Source organism: Thalassophryne amazonica, chromosome 1 (assembly GCF_902500255.1).
Source record: "Thalassophryne amazonica chromosome 1, fThaAma1.1, whole genome shotgun sequence".
NCBI classification, from domain to species: Eukaryota; Metazoa; Chordata; class Actinopteri; order Batrachoidiformes; family Batrachoididae; genus Thalassophryne; species Thalassophryne amazonica.
In genome coordinates, this window is record NC_047103.1 from 89976332 (window position 1) to 89996315 (window position 19984).

The 19984-nt window shown below is 42.3% G+C and overlaps 1 protein-coding gene across 2 annotated transcripts in view; it reads right to left on the reverse strand.

Moving 5' to 3' along the window:
• The window catches only part of svila (supervillin a), a 227408-nt gene that overhangs the window by 87763 nt on the left and 119661 nt on the right, over nucleotides 1–19984 (reverse strand). For both annotated transcript variants that reach the window (XM_034172410.1, XM_034172402.1), the window contains exons 8-13: nucleotides 17279–17449; nucleotides 16404–16438; nucleotides 14197–14261; nucleotides 4981–5117; nucleotides 4479–4764; nucleotides 107–172 (exon numbers count right to left, since the gene is read on the reverse strand). In XM_034172410.1, the coding sequence (XP_034028301.1) occupies nucleotides 107–172; nucleotides 4479–4764; nucleotides 4981–5117; nucleotides 14197–14261; nucleotides 16404–16438; nucleotides 17279–17449 (760 nt within the window). The remainder of the gene's footprint in view (nucleotides 1–106; nucleotides 173–4478; nucleotides 4765–4980; nucleotides 5118–14196; nucleotides 14262–16403; nucleotides 16439–17278; nucleotides 17450–19984) is intronic.

Genomic DNA, 19984 nt, shown 5'->3' on the forward strand with positions numbered 1-19984 from the left:
GCTTCCTGAGAAATACAAGACCATATTTGAAAAGAGGTGCATGCCATAGTTGAGCCATTCTCCCATGCTTCAAGCAGTGCCTGATGGTGGTTCATAGGAACCTTACTTGCTGGTGCTCTATTGGGCTGAGACATAGCTCTTGCTCATCACTGATGTCTGTGTCTGAGGACTCCTGCAGCAGAAACAAGTCAATACTACAATGCTCACACACAATGTCCATGTTTTATTTTCCTTTAAGCTGTAGCATAGTGCATGTTATAGCACACAAGTTCCAGCCCATGGGCGGAAAGTACCATATTGTTTATGTTTTTAACTATTATTAAAGATAACCCATGATGATTTCTTTTTTCAGTGTTGTACTACATTGATCAAAACATCATCACTAAATTCTAACCAGGTTTATTCTTATTAACTTCTATATTTAGTGCCTCATTCTTTCATTTCCCTTGCTTTTTACATCTCTCACCAACATGAATTATTGTCCATATTCTCAAATTCTCAGTCACGTGTGTTTGTACCTGTACATATGGAAATAAATCTGTAAATATTACACTGATTCTGTTGTCTTGTGTCAAGCTGAAGACAGATGTTTAATCAATTGTACTCAAAACGCATGACTTTCAGATCAAAGACTGATTAATAGCAAACTTAACATTGTTTCCTGCTTCTAAGCAGGAGCAGTTTTCATGGTAGTATGTAATTAAATTTCAGATTTAATTTAATATTGTATGAGCTTATATCCACTACAAGGATGACAAGTAGGCTTCTGCTCAGAGAGTGGTAGGTCCCAATTACTGCATATTGGTCCTGCTTCACCACTTTCATCTATTTTTACACAAAATTACTCCTGATCTGCACCAATTGAATCCAGTTATCCATGTTGTGTGGCTGTGATTATCCTGACATCACAAATTATATAACCTTCTTGATTGCTCACATGGTTATACAGGACTACTTTCACCACCGATTACACCTGTGTTCATTTCCAGACTATTTGCGTTTTTATTTTCTTGTTTTTTCACCAAAATGGTGCAAAACGGATGGTGCTGCTGCCTTTCTTTGCCAGGTCACATTTGTTATTATCTGGTTAAATAAAGGTAAAAAAAAACCCAAAACAAACAAAAAAATACCCAATTGGGTATCAAAAACCAGTAATGGGAGGCCATCCTAAGTGCAAGTACAAGACTGTAGAAAAACAACATACTTAACTTGTCTTCATCTTCACTTTAGCTTCCAGAACAATGCACAAATATAAGTGTTACCTAACAATCAGTAGCAGCGTTGTAAATCACATAAAAGCAAACCTTTGACAGATACCGTCCAGTTTTAAAAAAAGAGAAAACCGTGCCATTTTTTGCACCATTACATGTTGAGTTCAAAAGACACCCATCAATTTTCTATATACCCACTTATTTTTTTCCATGTGATAGCGTAGAGGCTGTCCACCTACCTGGACAAAAACAAGTACGTCGATACATACATACAGAAGGCTGGCATTCCTGGGTTCTCTAGTTGCTTGGAGCATACCAATATGATCTGGCACCAGATCCAAGTGGCGAAGATGGACAAAAGAAACCTTTATGTCACTTTCCTTGACCTGGGTAATGTCTTAGGAGCTGTTCCCCATTACCTCCTCTGTGAATCCTTCAAGTTCTTGCACGTTCCATCACTCATCTAACAAAAGCCTACTTTGAAGTCCTGCAACTGTGCTTCACAACTGCTGACTTTGGAACATCATGGCGTAGAAGTAGGCATCATGGCAGGCTGTACAATCTCACCTCTGGCCTTTACAGTGGCCATGGAGGTTATCATCAGGGCCTCAAGATGGGTTGGTGGGAGGTGAGCTAACTAAGAACGGGATCCGCCTTCCACCTATCTGGGCACACATGGATGACATGACTCTGACCATTACTGTAGCATGCACCAGGCAGCTACTTGGAAAACTGCAGAAGAACATCAAGTGAGCTCAGATGAAAATCAAAACAAACACGTCATGAAGCATCTCAATAGTCAAGGCAGAGCTTAAACACATGAAGTTCTGCATTAGTGATGACCCAATTCCAATGATGTCTGAGCAACCTGTCAACAGCTTGGGCAGATGGTACAACAACATAAACCTCAGGGACAAAGATCAGGTGCAGCAACTAAGGAAGGACATCACCAACAGTTTGGAAAACATTAATAAGACATTATTGCCAGAGAAACTCAAGCGCTGGTGCTTGCAATTTGGACTTCAACCTCGGGTGATGGCCACTATCTATGAGGTCCCAAGAACAACTGTGGAGAAGACTGAGGGAACCATGACTTCATACATGAAGAAATGGGTCGGGGTCTCACGCTGTCTGACTACCATCAGTCTCTAAGGCAAAGGGGTCCTCGAACTGCCTATCACGGGCCTCACCGAAGAGTACAAGTGCTCTAAAGCGAGACTTCAGATGACTTTGAAGGACTAGAGACCAGACCATCAGCAATGCTGCACCACCCCTGTTAACTGGATGGAAATGGACACCATTCAATGTGGTCCAGCAAGCTACATTAGCCCTGAGGCACAATAACATTGTGGGGCATGTCCAGCTGGGAAAGGAGGCTGGACATGCAAGTAGCAAGGAAACTAACTTGGCACAAGGCCTCAACATCAGAGAGGAGGAAACTGGTGCTACCACTAGTGTCCTGCTATGAGGAGGAGGTGCGCAGTCAGGAGGAGGTTGAAAGAAGTGTGAAGGGCTGTCTGTCTTGCCAAGCAAGGACAATGGATGAGGTAGGAAGCATTGGAAAAGAAAGCTCACCTGAAGGGAGCTCTGGGAAATGGAGCAGCATAAGCTTCATCATAAGAACTACCTATGATGTGCTCCCATCTCCAAAAAAACCTCCACCAGTGGTATAGAGAGGACCCAAGTTGTGCCCTTTGCCCCCTCTAGTGACTCTCAAATACATCCTGACTGGTAGTAAGACCAGCCTCACACAAGGCTGCTACACCTGGAGGCACAACCTGATCATCAAGAGTATGGCCGCAGCTCTTGAGAGCAAGAGGAAGACCACCAACTCCTTGCCACCCAAAGCAACCAATTCCATCACGGCACCAACATTCATCCAAGATGGACAGAAAAAAAACTCAACCACCCCCCTACCAAACCAGAAGCTGGACAGCTAGCAATGGCCCAGGATAGGAAGATGCTAGTTGATATTGGCCAACAACTAATCTTTCCACCTGAGATTGTAGCCACCACCCTTAGGCTAGACTTTGTACTCTGGTCCCCCTCAATGAAGTCTGTTTACATCATAGAACTCACAGTTCCATGGGAGAGTTTGACCGAAGAGGCCTATGAGCACAAGAAACTGTGCTACACAGAACTGGCAGCAGATGCTCTACAATGAGGATGGAAAACGAAAGTCTATCTGGTTGAAGTGGGATGCAGAAGCCTTGTGGCTTCTTCAGATCAGTCTTTGAAGCAGCTGAAAGAGGCAGCCAGTGGATATGGGTCAAGCAGAAGAACCCTTGCTGGGCTCAAAGAACAGCAACATAACCTGCACACTATTCTCCCCACTCCAAACCCCACTTAAGAACTCACGTCAGAACCCTCCAGGAGGAGAGTGAACAAGGTATGCAGTCCACTGTAGGCTTGACTCAGGGAAGAGAACGCCCCTGCCCTGCTTGGTCCTGGGCTGCACCATTTAAACAACCAGGCAATTTTCATGATTGGGCATGGGACATAAGTTCAGGCTTGATCATCCTGTAGCTGGCCACCTTCGATGAGGGTGTCTAGTGTTGAAAGGCTGAAACACCCCCTGATTCAAAGGCATACTACTGATGATGTGTCCTAAAATTTACATCCTTCCCATATCTGAGAAACAACTTCCACACCACTCTCAATATCAAGGCAGAACTCATGTGACTACCATCTACTGGCACAATGAACAGTTTACCATCACCTCCTGTGTTTCATGATTCTCAATTAAGGGTCACGGGGGTTGGGGGGGGGGGGGGGGCTGTAGCCTATCACAGCAGTAAGAGGGCGTGAGGCACTTAACAGACATGAAAACTGAAATTTCAAAGTTTAACAAGGAAAAGGTAAAACATAGCTGTTTATAATTTCTGATTCAAAAATGAAATGAAAGTAGAAATGAAAACAAAGAGTCACCCAGTGTCCCTTTGCAGGAATCTCAGAGAGATTAGCTTTGTTTTAGGCTGATAAAACTAGGTTGCAAACTACAATGTAGTGTATAGTGTATAATGTAGTGTGTAATGCAACTGACACAGATTGTACAGACAGATTGCATTCTGTCATCTAGAGATTGTTGTAGAATAATTTGGAGGATAAAGTAAATCTGCTTATTTAATTGTAGAAATCTCCTTTCTCTGCTATAGCTGACATGTTCTGTGCCATGTACTGTGTGACTGGACCAGTTTGAACAACTTTGGCTATTGGTTAAATCAAAACAATGCTCTTTGTTCTCTGGGTTAAATACACTATACTCACCTGCTTCAAATCTCCCAGTGTGACAGGTTGGGTCTGGTAGCGAGTGTTGACCCGCCGCTGGCGTGTATTCCCTTTGGCTTGGGTAACCCTGATGGGAGGCTGAGCCAGTTGGTTGAAAAGTGCCATCTTTTCTGCTAGACTGAGAGTGCAAACGTCAGGCTCTTCTTGACCTGTACACTGGTTCTGGACTTTGACCTCCATTGTGAGTTTTGGCTTAGAACCCTGGGCCTCCTGAGAATCTTGTTTGTTTTGGGTCCCACTGTTTTGCTGTAAAGAACTCTGAAGTCTGAGACAAGCATGACACCCACAGACACAGAGACAGAGGAATGAGAGATGCTGGGAACAATGAGAGAATCGCAGAAAACCCTGCACCAACTGCAGCCTTCAAATATGGAGTTCAAAAACTGTGATCCCATTTCATTCACTCGTGTTTTTATATGTTTTAACACCAAATCAACTGGAATGTTTTGAAGGATGAGAGACGCCTGATACAGACACTTACGTGGCAGCGACAACCACCTCCTCAGTGGTAACTGGCTGAGTTCTGGATCGGTCTTGTGCCCATCTTCTTCTCCTGTCCACAGCTGCATTCCGAGATGGCAGTTTATGGAATCTGTCGCCAGCATTCTTCTCAAGTTCCTGGATAAGAGTGTTTGTGAAAGAATGTCATTCCTGTATAGTTTATGTCATCCCATTTTTAAATATAATCATCAAGTACAAGAATAAAAAGAATTCTAGAATGATGACTGATGTTCACTGAGTTCTGAGCTACAGTGACATTATACCTTGTGCAAAACTTAATGTTTACTGCAGTAATATAATTGGGGAAATGACCAATATGTGGAGAGAACCCCTCTCCCATTGGTAACCTGCATACATATTCTTCACTTGCAGTCAGTTTATTCCACACAGTGGCATTTTTTTTTTCCCCCACACAGTGTTCCTCCAGGTTTCTCCTGGTCGTCCTCTTGCATGTTTCCTTAAAGGCAAAGGCTATACGCCCAACCATTGGGCAAATAAATATAATGTCTTACCTTATTCGCCCAACCGTTTGGGCAGATAAGTCATACATTGAACGTTACATGCACAACCATTGAGCAGATAAATATAATATGTTATCTTATTCGCCCAACCATGATCGTGTATTTGACATGTTTTGTGCATCTAAACTACGTTTTGTACACCACTTTTTAAGGCTCTATTGTGGCGTATGTTTGACATTTAACGGCGCTGTCTTTAATTACTGCAAAAACACCGCAATGGATGAAAACAGACAAACTTCATAACCATTTTGAACGGAAGCCTGTTAACAACGACGAAAGTTTTTGAACAAAATGCTGCTTATTGCCTGTAAGATGGTGTTAGTTTGACACTGTTCCCTGGGTGTGATGAGCCAAACAGAACCGTTTTAGATCACAGCTCCTCCACGGGCTGCGAACCCTCCCGCAGCTGGTGAGAAAATATCCGCTTTTTTTCCCTCCCGCGTTGAAACCGGAAGTGAACTTACAAGCGTGCTCATTGGTTAGTTGTGGTTGGGCGTATATGCTCGCGAATTTACTTTACTGACCCAACAGTTGGGCGTATAGCCACTCTCTTCCTTAAAAGTATCCATCTGAGCGTATGCTGAAGAACATTTAATTGTGGCCATTTGTTCATGTCCAAATCATCTAATTCATCACACTTCACATTAAATATCTGGTAAGAATATCTGGTATCAATTTAATTTGTCTGAGAGTTTCCAATTCAAATCTCTTCAAATACTCAAGCTGATCTAACTTTTAGGAAAAAACCTGAGCAAATTATGACACTTTTACTCTTGTTATTTATGGCTCTGCTTTGCTCGAAGACATAGTTTGGATAGCTTGTTGAGAACAGGACGTCTAATATGCACTATAATGACTTGTAGTCACTGATGGGAATAACACTGTTAAAATAAATGCAGTTACTACCTGCATTATTTTTTTCAGTAACAGGTAATGTAACTAATTGCTGTTTCCATCGTTAAAATGCTGTTATCGTTACTGACAATAAAATGCGGTGTGTTACTATAATTAAGCTCACTGAAGTTGTTGTCATTTGCAGACTCTCAGCTGAGCTGCTAAGTTTTTTCTTTTCTTTGGTGGGGGGGGGAAGCACACGACAACCACATAAATCATTCGTCCAACTTTTCCTGATGATTTGTGACTTTTTGACTTTTTCTCCTTCATTCTGCTGTCGTCGTGTGACCGGGCCTTTATGACTGAACTAAAACCGCATTGCTTTTATTTTGCAGCCTGGTTTTTTGTGCACTGCTCCTCAAAAATGTCCGCTCAGGCCAAGAAGAGAGAGGTGGATGCCGAATGCTGAATTTTGATGAAGTTTAATAAATCCAGGTACAGGTCCTCTCTCACTGATGATCATCTGTCCACTTCAGACATTCAGCCTGACTTTGATAGATTTGTTAAAGATCAACAGACACTAAATTTCTTTCACTGAACAAGAAAAAACTGAAAAACATTAAAATGTGGAAAGTGGTGGAAAACACAAATGTAGTCATGCACAGACATGATAAGAACCAATGTACTGAGACACCTTCCTCTTTTTTGTTCTGCACAGTTCAGTGATATTGTGACTTGTCTTTAATATCTGGTTTACACTGACAACTGATGTGATGTCTTTAGAAAGCTAAGAACCTCCTTGTTCCAACAGTAAGTTTCAGTTTAAACAGTATATTAAACTCAAAATGCGTTTTGGGCTCAATGTGACTGAAAATGATCACAAATGTAATAATAATGAGTCAGAAATGTTTCACATTTTGTTCACTACTGTCTTGGAAAATGTGATTGAGTAAATTGCATTTTTGTAAGGTAACTGTCAGGATTTCTCCTTGATTCTGGTTTTTGCTCTGTTGTTTTACCAGTGTCATGTGTTTGTTTCTCCATAAGATGGCACCCTCAGTCTTGTTTTCACACCTGGATCAGATGAGTGACTGATTATTGATAGACTATTTAAACCCTGACTTTCTGTTCATGAACTGCCAGAGACTTGTCATTTGTTTGTCGTTTGTCACCTTGCTTTCCTCGTTTTGCCTCACCAGCTTTCAGAGCCTCGTTGCATAATCCAGACAGATACCAGGAGGACCAAACCTGATAGCTGACCCATGACCCTGACTGCGTCTTCCAGCTATATGCTCAAGATGCCAAAGCTTCCCACAGCTTACGCTCAGGTAACGCTGGCCTCCCCCTCTAATTCCTGTATTAGAGCGAACTGTCTTTTCCTGGTGTTCCAGATGATTCCAGGAAGGCTCCCAAGCAGACCTGGATCCTGGCTCTGAGTACCTGCACAGCTACTTCACTTTGGGAACTCCTCGGCTCTCGGTGTAGAGCGCGTCTCAACTACACGCTAGTTAAGTTCCCCTCGTCTCAGTGAGATCCCTTTCTTGCTCATCCCTGTTTGTGACTGTGCTATGATAAAGAACTGAGTTCCTGGTTGCTGAGGCGAGCATTCCACCTGGCTCTGGTCATACAATCCTTAGTTGACATTATTCCTTCAAGACTGGCCCGGGAAACTGCAGGTCCCTTATTTCACCACCAGGAGGCAGGCCACTCTCTATACTGTAGGCATCCCAGCACAGCATTTCATTTATTTATTGTAAATAAATATATTTTTTTCTTTTTGAACTCCTCTCTGTGTCCAGCTCCCTACATGTGGGTCCATAGTCTGAAATGGTTGGGTTCCACCCGAACCACGAACCATAACAGAAGTCTCTGGCCACAACATGGACCCAGTGGGAGACCCCATCCAACAGGCATTGAATCATTAAGGACAATTCCTGAGAAAGATCCAACAAACCATGGACACCATGGGGACCCAAGTCCAGACCCTGTCAGATCAGGACTCTGACACAGTGATTTCTCATCTTACATGTATCACTCAGCTCACACAGTGAGCCGCACGACTCACTGATTCATCCACCAACACAGCTCAAGGTGCAACTGAACGTGTTCCAAAGGTGACGTGTTTTTTTTTTTTTTACCATGTCATGAGAGCATGCCGACACGTGCATCACAGTGGCATGTTGAGAGGTGATGTTCTTCATGGCACGATATGTGTTCTCCAGCTGTGAGTAGCAATGACACAGCAGTCAGCTGCGACATGATGACTACCTCGCCAGTGACATGCCCACCTGTCTGGAGCTGCAAAGTGCTCGTGTGAATGGCCTCATGGCTCCAGGATGTGGGGCAAATGAGCTGCCCACACTGATCTGTCAGTCAGGCTGTCATATGATGGACAGACTGTGTGGATGTTGTGATTGCATGTCACATGAGGTGCAGTGGGCTGGTGAGCTGTTTTATTTTTCACCATGTCATGAGAGCCTGCCCACACATGTGCATCGAGGTGGTATGTTGAAAGGTGATGTTCTTCTGGTTGGATGGCACACTGGCGCTGTGACACACAGCTGGAGCAGCTGGGATTTTATTTTTATTTCTGTTGTGGTGGTGTGGGTATGCTGCTGGCCGGTGATTCCACCTCCAGTGGGACATGCTGGATATGCCATGGTGGGTGTTCCACAGCTGTCAGCTGTTCCATCATGAGCATAACAGCAGTCCAGATGTGCGCGCTGTGCTGGATAGCAATGGCACTGCACTTCGGCTACCAATTGAGCCTTTGCCACCTCAGCTGCACCTCAACAATGTAGGATCGTGGTGTGTGCGTGTGTCTGTGTGTGTGTGTGGGGGGGGGACCACACCCACACGTCATTCTGTTACTTGGGGTGGAGGAGGGGAACGACACACTCACATGCCATTTTATTGTGGGGGGGTGGACACAACACACTGACTGCCCTTGGGGTTTTCACCACGTGGACCACAGCTTGAAAGCGGTGTCCTGTAATCTACATTTGTGCTGGCCGCCCGAATAGGACCGCATTTTCTAAATTGTCCCGCGAGTGGTGTTGGATGATTGTGGGTGGCACCTGGACTCTGGCCGAGAGTGGGTCGAATGGGTACTCGCAACGTCATTCTCTGTCATTCTGCCGCTGCTGTGAAGGCTGGCTCGACCGCGCCATTTGGTCAGGGTTCAATGTGACCCTTGATTTTGTGCAGCCCCTCAGCCATGGCCCAATATGTCAGACCTGCACACGACATGCTGTGCGAATGTTGCAACCACGATCAGATGGCAGTGTGACCTCATCTTGACTGCCGTTCGAAAGGGTTTCCAGTGCGAGCGACACGCGAATATTGCATGCATGTGCTATGGCTAAATGGTTGTGCTGAATGCTATACAAGGCATTTGAGGTGGCTCAGATTTTTCACGACTGCCATTTGGATACTCCTTCATGTGCCATTCAGCCTCAGTTGTGTTATGTGTGAAGGGGCGATAAAGGATAGAGAATTTTTGCATTTTTCCAAGATCTTTCCTGACTTTGACCTATGACCTTGAAAAATGAATCAGTTCTTCCCTAGGAGGATATGAATCCTCTGTAAAAATGTCATAATGATATATGAAAATTGCGGGTTCCCGGCTGTTCACAAATAGACAAACGAACAGGGTCAAAAAAATAATCTCAGCCCACCTTCATTGGCAGAGGTAAAAATGTATTAAATTTGATGGATGTTTTGCCTCACACTGACCCACATTGCCACTATAAAATAGTGTAGATTACTGGACAATAGTAAGTCTCTTCGGTTGCTCCCTTGTTTTGCACTTGGGGTCGCCACAGCAAATCCAAGGTGCATCTGCAAATGTTTTTGGTTAATAATTTATTTTATATAGTGTCCATTTCATTCATTAAACATATTTAATATTGAAATGATGATGAAGGTCATGAACGTCCTTCACAGGGTGACAGGGCACGTGCTCAGTGACAGGGTGAGGAGCTCTAACCGTTGCTCAGAATAGAACCACTGCTCTGTAACTTGAAATGAGTCAGTTGATGTGATTTGGTGATGGTATTTCATTGCACCATGGACACTTGCACCATGACTTTTTTCAGGCAGGACCAAGTGACCCAGTTTAGGGAGAACAGGCAGTTGACCCAGAACATGCTGGACAGATTATATGTCCCGTCGGGCCTGAGAATGTCTTGTGATCCCACAGGAGTAACTAGAGGAAGTCGCTGGAGAAGGAGAACATTTGGGATACTTTAATCAGTGTACTGATATATCAACCTAGAATAAGTGGTGGGAAATAGATAAATAGATGTTTCAGGTATCTATCTGCATACTTACAGTCTTACAGGGAAAGACTAAAGATGCTAGCTTTCATATAAAGCTTTTCCAAGTAATTCCACTAATTTCTGGAATTTGTCGTGCCCCGCCCCAATTTAGGCTTCTATAGTGCATCTCCATCTGCCCCAGCTTTGTTTTATTAATTGTTATTTTCATCATGTGTTTATTCTATGTTCTATTTTTGCTTTGTCACATTTATATTTCAGCCATGTTTCAGTTCCATTCTTGTTTTGTTCAATCAGTCAGTATTTTCATGGTTTATCATTTAGTTATCGTCTGCTTATTTTTGCTGTTCTCATTTCTGTTATATGTAGTACTTTCATGTCAGGTTTTGTTATCACTTAGTTTCTGTTTTACTTATAGTTTTTGTCTGTCTGTTCCAGTTTAGTTTTGTCATAGTGTTTAATTTCCTATTATTCTCTGATTAGTTTTATGTAGTTTATCTTTATCTTCTGGTTTGCTTTTCAGTCCTGTTCAAGTTTTGATTACCTGTTCATGTTTCCTTTGTATGGTCTTTAGCTGTCATGTCTGTAATTCTCGTCACTGCTCACTTACACCTGTCTGTCTCATCCTGTCTTTGTCTGTCCCGCGTCTGCACTCATCTCAATTCTCACGTGTTCACACTCAGCTTCTTTGTTATCACTGTCTCCCCTGATCATCGCACTCTCTTGTCCTGCACCTGCACTTCCTCATCTGTTGGCCACACCCCGTTTTGTCTGTCATTTCCTTGCCCACTTGTCGCTGCCTTTTCTTGCATCTCTTTTCTCCGCTTGGATTCACCTGACCACACACACCTCCTTTCCAGATCCTTCTCCCACCACGTGCACCTCATTATCCAATTACCACCTGTTCTTATTTAAACTGCATCTGTTCACTTCCTCCCTGCTCGTTTGTCAACACTGTCACTTACCAGCTCACATCACTGTTCTGTTGTTTGCCTAGCTGTGTTTTTGCCTCTGCTCTGATTGCCCTGTTTGCTGGTTTACTGAACTCTGCTTGTTTTGGACCTCGACTTATTATCTCACCCTTATCTGTACTTTTGCACCGTGGACTGCTTGCTTGTGTACCGTACCCATGTCTCCATTAAAGACCCAGCCTTTACTCATACGCCAGCCTGTGAGTCTGCATGTTGCGTCCAGCCTCATTCTGTGCCTCGCTACCCCCCAGCCTGACAGAATTTTATGAAACCTCCATGCAGTATGTCGATTTTGGACACACTGAAAATTTGGCGTGGTGTGAAGAACAAGCAAAAGTGGATTCTGGGACCATGTGTTTACCAACAAGGTATCACAACCAACTTCATAAGACTGTCTTTATTTTATTTGATAAATGATGACAATATGGCCCAAAACAGGAGGCTCACTGGTTCTCACCAGTACCTATCAGAACCCAAAGATTCAGAGCTGAATATTTACTGTATTTAGAACTAAAACACACATTTAAAAATGTGTGTTTTAAACATGTATTTCAAAACTGAAGCTTGACTGTCAACAACAACACCGGAAACCATCTCAATTTGGGGAACAAAGTGGGGTATCTGGTCAGCCTAACTGGTGGCATGGATGTGGGACTGACCTTGGACTCTGTCAGCTCGGCTTTAAGATGGACTTGCACCATCATGCACTTTTTGGAACTGCTTATAACTGTTAGAATGACCTAAGCAGTGGGTCACCCCTCTGAGTCTGGTCTGCTTGAGATTTCTTCCTCAAGACCGCCAGAGGGAGTTTTTCTTACTGTTGCCTATGTGCTTGCTCAGGGGGGTTTGTAAGTTTACATCTTACCCATTTGAAGCACCTTGGGACAGCTTTGTTGTGATTTGGCACTACATGAATAAAATGAATAGAATTGAAGTATGACTTGCACTGGCAGAGAGCACCAGCCACAACATTTTGGATATGTGGTGCATGATCTAGCATGCAGGTGCCGCAGTGATGAGAACTTGTTGGTTGGAGAAGGCACAGGGATGCCCACATTTCACCTGGCTGCAGTAAGTAGATATGGCAGGTAGATGGTGACTTTCAAGAGGAGCGGATGCATTGTCCTCTTCCTGCTTTGTTGCTATCTAGGATCTAGGGTGGATCTATGGTGGGGTGGATGTGGTGATGCACGGCACCAGTGCCTGCTCCCAGTGTCACAACCAAAACAACATAAATACTATAGCCTGTGTTCATGTATATCTGTCACCCTTCTTATGAAGGGGGAGAAATTTGTAAAAAGCAGCACTAGCTATCTGGAACATTTCTTATTCATAAAAGTTTACTTCGACATGCACTGTTTTTACATTGCTGTCATACATGGCATGCTTACCTTACTGACTCTACACAGGAAATTTACTCTGCTGGGATAAGATTTGGTCCCAGTCTAAATAGAGTTAAATATATTCTACCACGGGGCTAAATCAACTCAACACAGTGTAAAATCAACTTATTGGAGTAAAATCACTTGCACTGACAGTGCCGCAGACCGAATGGTCCCCCCTAAAACTCGATCTGCTTTGCCTTCACTGCACATGCATCATCAGCTGCGGTTCACCGATTATCACCTCGTTTCTGACTAAAGCTGCACTCCATTCATCATCTATCTCAGCGACAGATATCTGAAGCTTTTGTACAACAATCATTTCCACATAAATTCAGCATTATCTCATCAGAAAAGGCGGAGAAAGCGATCAGAGCGCCGCTGCTGCACGGGCAACTAGCTGGTGTGTTCACTGAACGTCCATCATTTCAAAGCGTCACAGATTAACACCTTGTTTCTGTTTAAAACTGCCTTGTTTCTGCTCAAAACTGACTTTAGTTGTCATTTGATGGTTAATAATCCCATTAATCCATTTGATCGCTTTGGGTGAAGACAGTCCATCCACAAAGCATCTGAGCTCGGAAATTATGCATGTGCAGTGAAGGGGGGGGGGGGGGGGGGGGGGGGGGTTGGTCAGCGACAAAGGTAGAGCTGATTTAACTCTACAATAGAGTGTTTTTTTTACCCTATTTAGACTGGGATCAAATGTCATCCCAGCAGAGTAAATTTTACTCAGCAAAATTTACTGTGTACCCTTTGAATTTCCAGATGAAATGCATACAGTTGTTTTTGGTTCTTGCCTTTCTATATCTGTTTTTGATAGTGTTTACCAGGCAAATTGTTCAATGTCATCTTTTCTTTGATTCTACTGGATGCCACCTACACTCTCAATTCTTCAGTCTTATTTTTTCAAGTCCACATAGCTTTGCATATAAATTCAGTCTGTTTTGTTGTCGATATGTTTCCCTTTTCAGAGAAGGATCTGTTCCCCATGATTAACAAAAGCCCTTTGAAGGAGGAGGGAGGGGCAAAAACAGTCTGGAACCATAGCAACTGCACTCAAAAATCCACACTAAGGGCAAATAATCCCATATTAGTGGTCTTGTGGGGTGCATTTGTCCACCTGTGCTGGTCAAGCACAATAATAAAAAGAAATATGTGTAGAGTCACGGAACAGGAATGCTCAAGGTGAAAGATAGGACAGCACTCACCCTGAACAGCGAGCGCTTTGCGGCAACACTCAGTTTGGCCAGCTCATCCAGTTTCTCCTCATCAGCTACACAGGGAGAAAAAACAAAGGAGAATCTGGCTGAAATATTCAACAAGAGAAAAGAAATCAAGAATGATTTCTATTGATCAGTTCCCACTGTTGTCAGAGATGTTTGACTTTGTGGTTTTTTACAACAGCTTGAATAGTATGACAGCTATAGAAATGTGAATACCTGTGGAGCAGGTAGCTCAGTGGGATGAACTACCAATATGTGTACCTAGGTTAGATTTGATGTCACACTACCTGTCTGTGTTCTTGGACACAACACTTCACATGCATACTTCAAGTCCACTCAGTTATAACTGGGAACAGGCCTTGACTGGGGGAGAAATCCCATCTTGTGGGAGCCATAGAGTCTCATCCCCTTCAGGAATTTGGATTTTTTTTTTTTTTTTTTTGCTGCAGACTTAATCCAAAGATGTTTTGTTGGCAACTGACAGGTGAACAAGCCACAAATCCTTTCACTTGCACCCACTTGCTTGCTTCCTCAACACCAGGTACCTGGCACTAACCAGTTTAAAGGGAAGGACAGGTACCGATCTGTTTGGTTGATACCATGTTTGGAATACAAAACACCCATTAATAACAAGTATGGTAAACCGAACACTTTTGTTTACAGAGTGCAGCTTTGAGCCTGTATTTCCCACATCTTAAATATCACTGTGACACATCCAAATAATCTTGCACACTCTTGTACTCATTCTTTCTTCAGAACATCGCTCAGAGAGACAGGCACACCACTGGTAACAAATGCACAACCTCCTTGTAAGTTTGATCCCTGATATTTCAGTAATCAGAACCAGGGTCTGCAATCAGGAATAAAGTTAGTAGATCAGGATTATGGGCCACTTCTCAAGCCCAGTCATTAGCAGTTACAATCAAAATTCAGTGACTAGGTTCAAAGTTGAACAACAGTGAGCAATCTGGATCACTTGAGATCAAACACGAAGTTCAAAGATGAATGGTCATAAATAAAGCTTCATAATCAGCATCAAAGATTAATTTTGATCAAAGGTCAAGATCAAGGATCAGCAATCAAAGATGAGCAATCAGGAACAAAGATCAGTAATCGAGATATAAGTGATAATACATCAGAGGAAAATCCTTCTTGGAATAAAAAAAAATTAAAATAGAGACTAAAGAAAAAAGTTGAAAGAGACATAAAAAGAGGTCTTTTGGATGTTGGCATAGGTATTCACTTTCTGAGTTCCGTTCTACTTGCATTGCATTTAAGGACAGTCCAGGTCTGGAAGCATGCACTGATGCTGCATGTTGCCTCGTTCATCACAATATGGAACTGCGTTGGGTCCTCTATGGCAATCACCCAGGCAGACAACAGTCCATCCCCACCTCTTTAAAGCAACCATCTCTCTACTGCAGCCAGGTGAAAGGTGGGCATCCCCTTGGCCTTCTCCAGCTGTTGGGGTCATCAACAATGAGGCACCTGCTGGATCATGCCAAAAGAAATGTGCTACATGGCCAAAATGGCACAGCTGATGTTCTGACAAAATACATCTGAGACTCTTTAAGTAACCATTCGTTTGACACAAAGTCTTTCAGCAATGTCCAAGCACCTTCTGAAGAAACCTAGTACCAAAAGCATCTAGACTTCACCTTGGGTCACTGGTTAGCTTCCAAGCTGCACTGTTGTGATTCTTACTGGTTTGCTGGCTGTGTCTTTCTCTCTCTGGATCTCATCAGTGGAGATGTAACTGGTAACACCTGTGACAGCTCAACACCTGCAATCAGTCATCCTGGCAGTTTGTAAGTCCTGGGTCTTAAGAATTGAAGAAGTGAGATACAATCACAGTGGGATCACAGACCAGCCACCCAACAAAATAGTGGACCCAACCTCACCACAAGTGGATGTGAATGTGCCACGTGTGCAAGAGACACAGAACAAAAACCCAGGATGCCTCGGAAACAATAAACAAACGCCCTTCATGGCACCAGAACAAGAGCCGGCAACACACCCACTCACTACTGCGCTCTGAGAGGTCCACAACAGTTTTATTTAATCTGTGTATTATTATTTGTTAATATTATTGACACATTTATTGTTCAAGGATATTCTAAAAAATCAAGTTCAACACAAAAGATATACATTCACATATATCTGCAAAAGCAAGAGTTGTAAAAACAAATTACCTTGAGTGGAAACAACCTCTGAACTTCCACATGACCTTAAAAAGCAGGAAGAGAGAAAAAATAAAAATCATCCAAAGGTACTTGTATCTAAAAAAAAAAAAAAAAAGAAAACAAACAAAAAAAAAAAACACTAATCACACTGATGTGAAAGAAAAATAATGGGTTTGGGTTTGAAGGTGTGAGTAACAGAGGAGGTAAAGAGAGTAAACAGCAATGCATTTTGTTTTTGTTTCTTTGTTTGTTTTGGACGCTGTTAGAAATAAAGGAAAATGACATGCAGTGTGGAGAAATCAGTGGCATTCCAGAAGTCTTCAGTTCTCAGGAAATTAACCAACAAAGTCAACTCCTATTTCATTCCAAAACATCTGATAACCACTGACAAGCCCTTTAACTTTCACGACTGATTTTTACTTCAGTTGGTATGACTACTAATGTTCGACTATGACTACCGAGTAGCTGACTCCGACTAGTGTGTTAATGTCATATTTTCAACTTGTATTTCAGTCAGAGGTTGGTAATTGCGGCTTCACTGAGTAAAAGCCCTACCCTGTATTATCTACAAATATAAGTAATTGACGATACAGTATAACCTCCTTGACAGAGGTAAAATTATTATTCTTATTATTAACAGCCATCATTTGAAAATTATTTATTTTTTAACCTGCATGGTTATTTGAATATTTTTCAGTGTGAACGCACACACTGTAAAAAATGTTTAGTTGCCTCAACTTAAAAAAAATTTTTTTTATGTTGACACCACTAATGGAAGAGTAGGTAGAACTCAAAATAATTAGTGCAACTAGTTCACTCATTTTTTTAAGTTGAGCCAACTAAAAATGTTTACAGTGCAGCCATTCTTGTCCACAGTACAGTACCTATCAGTCCCATTGCACTCTGCAGCAGTGATGGACCGTGTCCTCATCCTCTCTGAGGATATGCTGCTGTCTCCAGCACTGATGCTTTGTACGGGCCTGCGTGCCCTGTCCCTCTTTACTCTCCATGGGGCTGTGTAGCCCACGTTGGCCCTCTCCCCGTCAACCTCACTGCTGAACAAACCCAAGAGAATAAGCAAGATCTTTAAAGACAGTACTGAAGTAAGACACAGTGTGCAGTAAGCAAAGTCTGGCAAACCCAGAACTGCAGCTTAACTTCAGAATGTTTATTCAGCCACAGCCTTGGTTTTAAATTAAGCATGTGAGCAAGAACATGCAGAGTTATCAGCAAAAGGCACATACGCATTTCCATTAAATAAGAACAACAGAAATAAATGTTCCAATAAACCCCAAGACATTCAAGTCATGGAGGGCTAAGTGTTAGGCAGTAACGTACGGTGCATCTGGAAAGTATTCACAGCGCTTCACTTTTTTCAACATTTTGTTATGTTACACCCTTATTCCAAAATGGAGTAAATTAATTTGTTTCCCTCAAAGTTCTGCTCATAACACCCCATAATGACAACATGAAAAAAGAACATTTATTTGCTGAAGTTTTTGCAAAGTTATTAAAAATAAATGATGCAGCTTTGGCAGCAATTACAGCCTCAAGTCTTCTTGAATATAATGCTGCAAGCTTGGTGCACCTATCTTTAAATTTCAATTTTCAATTTATTTTCATTTATATAGCACCAAATCACAACAACGTTGTCTCAAGGCACTTCACACAAGTAAGGTCTAACCTTAGAGCAAGCACACAGGTGACAGTGGTAAGGAAAATGTCCCTCTGATGATTTGAGGAAGAAACCTCAAGCAGACCAGACTGAAAGGGGTGACCCTTTGCTTGGGCCATGCTACCGACACAATAGACAATACAGGAAATTATACAGGAAATTTTGGGAGATTTTGGGAGTCCATGCTGGTGCACAAGACGGAAGGCCTGCAGAGGAAAACACCCACTCCCATCTCTGGATGGAGCTGCACCTTAAACAGGGAGAAAAACAGAATCAGGAGGCAGAAAGACAAATACAGTATAATTTATCAGCATTCAGCAACAAGAAAATCCTTCTCTGCTTTACTCCACTATGAAGCTAAGAGCAGTGATGCAAAATGCAAAGCTTGCACTGTGCATAATTTCTCCAATCACAGCCACGTAAACCTATAACTTCTTCTGGGTTGTCTGGGTGTCTTGGTGGCTTTCCTCACTCTTCTACTTCTTGCACAGTCACTCAGTTTTTGAGAACTGTCTACTCCATGCAGATTTACCATAGAGTACCATATTGTTTGTATTTCTTTGTAATTGATGTAAATAAAGTCCGAAACATATTCAGTGGCAGCTTTACCATCAAAGAGCCTCGTCCATAACTACCACAAATGACTCCAAGCTGTCACTGATGTTAAAAGGGGCAATACACAGTATTAAGAACAGGGGTATGTAAACTTTTGATCAGATTCACTTGGGTAGTTCTCATGTCATTTTGATTTAAAAAGAGGAAACACGGTTGTTTGACAATAAATGGCTACAACCAACCACTAACCATGAGTGAAAAAAAAAAAAAAAGTTTTGTGTTGTCATTCATATTCTCTTAAAAATGGCCAAAAGAGCAAAAATACTGCCTGGGTATGTAAACGTTTGAGCACAACTGTAGATGGTTGTCCATGAATAAGTGTTGCCACCGTGTCAACCAAGAACTTTGAGTTATGCTTGTTTTTGTGAGTGATCAGAAACCACTGATGCAACAGGCATGATGTCAGTATTTGTGACAGCAAAGCATGTGCGAGAACCTAATCCAGGGTATTTCCACTAATGTGCGTCAAATCCTGAATGTATTGCTGGAATCCTAATACATTCATAATTTCCATAAATGATTTGCAGAGGAGATCAGAAAGCTTATTTATATGAATGTTGAAGTCACCAGTAATCAGAATGTTATCTGCAGTAGTTGACAAGTTAGAGATAAACTCACCAAAATCATCTAAGCATTCAGAGTATGAGCCAGGGGGCCTATATACAGTGACAAAGTAATATGCCTGATTTTTATTGTTGTTATCTTTGGGCGTTCACACCAATGAGTTCAGTCTTTGTCTCATCAGACCAGAGAATTTTGTTTCTCATGGTCGGAGAATCCATCAGGTGCCTTTTGGCAAACTCCAGGCGGGCTGCTGATTTTGCTTTTTACTAAAGAGTGGCTCTGTGTTCTGACATGCACTGTCAACTGTGGGACCTTATATGTAGATAGGTGTGTGCCTTTACAAATCATGTCCAATCAACTGAATTTACCCCAGGTGGACTCAAATTAAACTGTAGAAACTTTTTCCACATTGTCATTATGGGGTATTGTATAGATAATTGAGGAAAACAAAAATTATTTCATCCATTTGGAATAAGGCTGTAACCTAACAATATGTGGAAAAAGTGAAGCGCTGTGAGTACTTTCTGGATGCACTGTACGATTATTATTTCCACATTTGAGAACTCTTCAACTGATGCATAAACATTTGGTGTAAACATAAAGCCTGGAATACACTTTGAGATTTCAGCAGTTTTGTAAGTTTACTGCAGGACACACTGTGCCACACGGATGCATTTAATCGCCATGCCATGTTAGATGACTCTTGTCAAAAGGCATTGAGCCACATTATAATTTT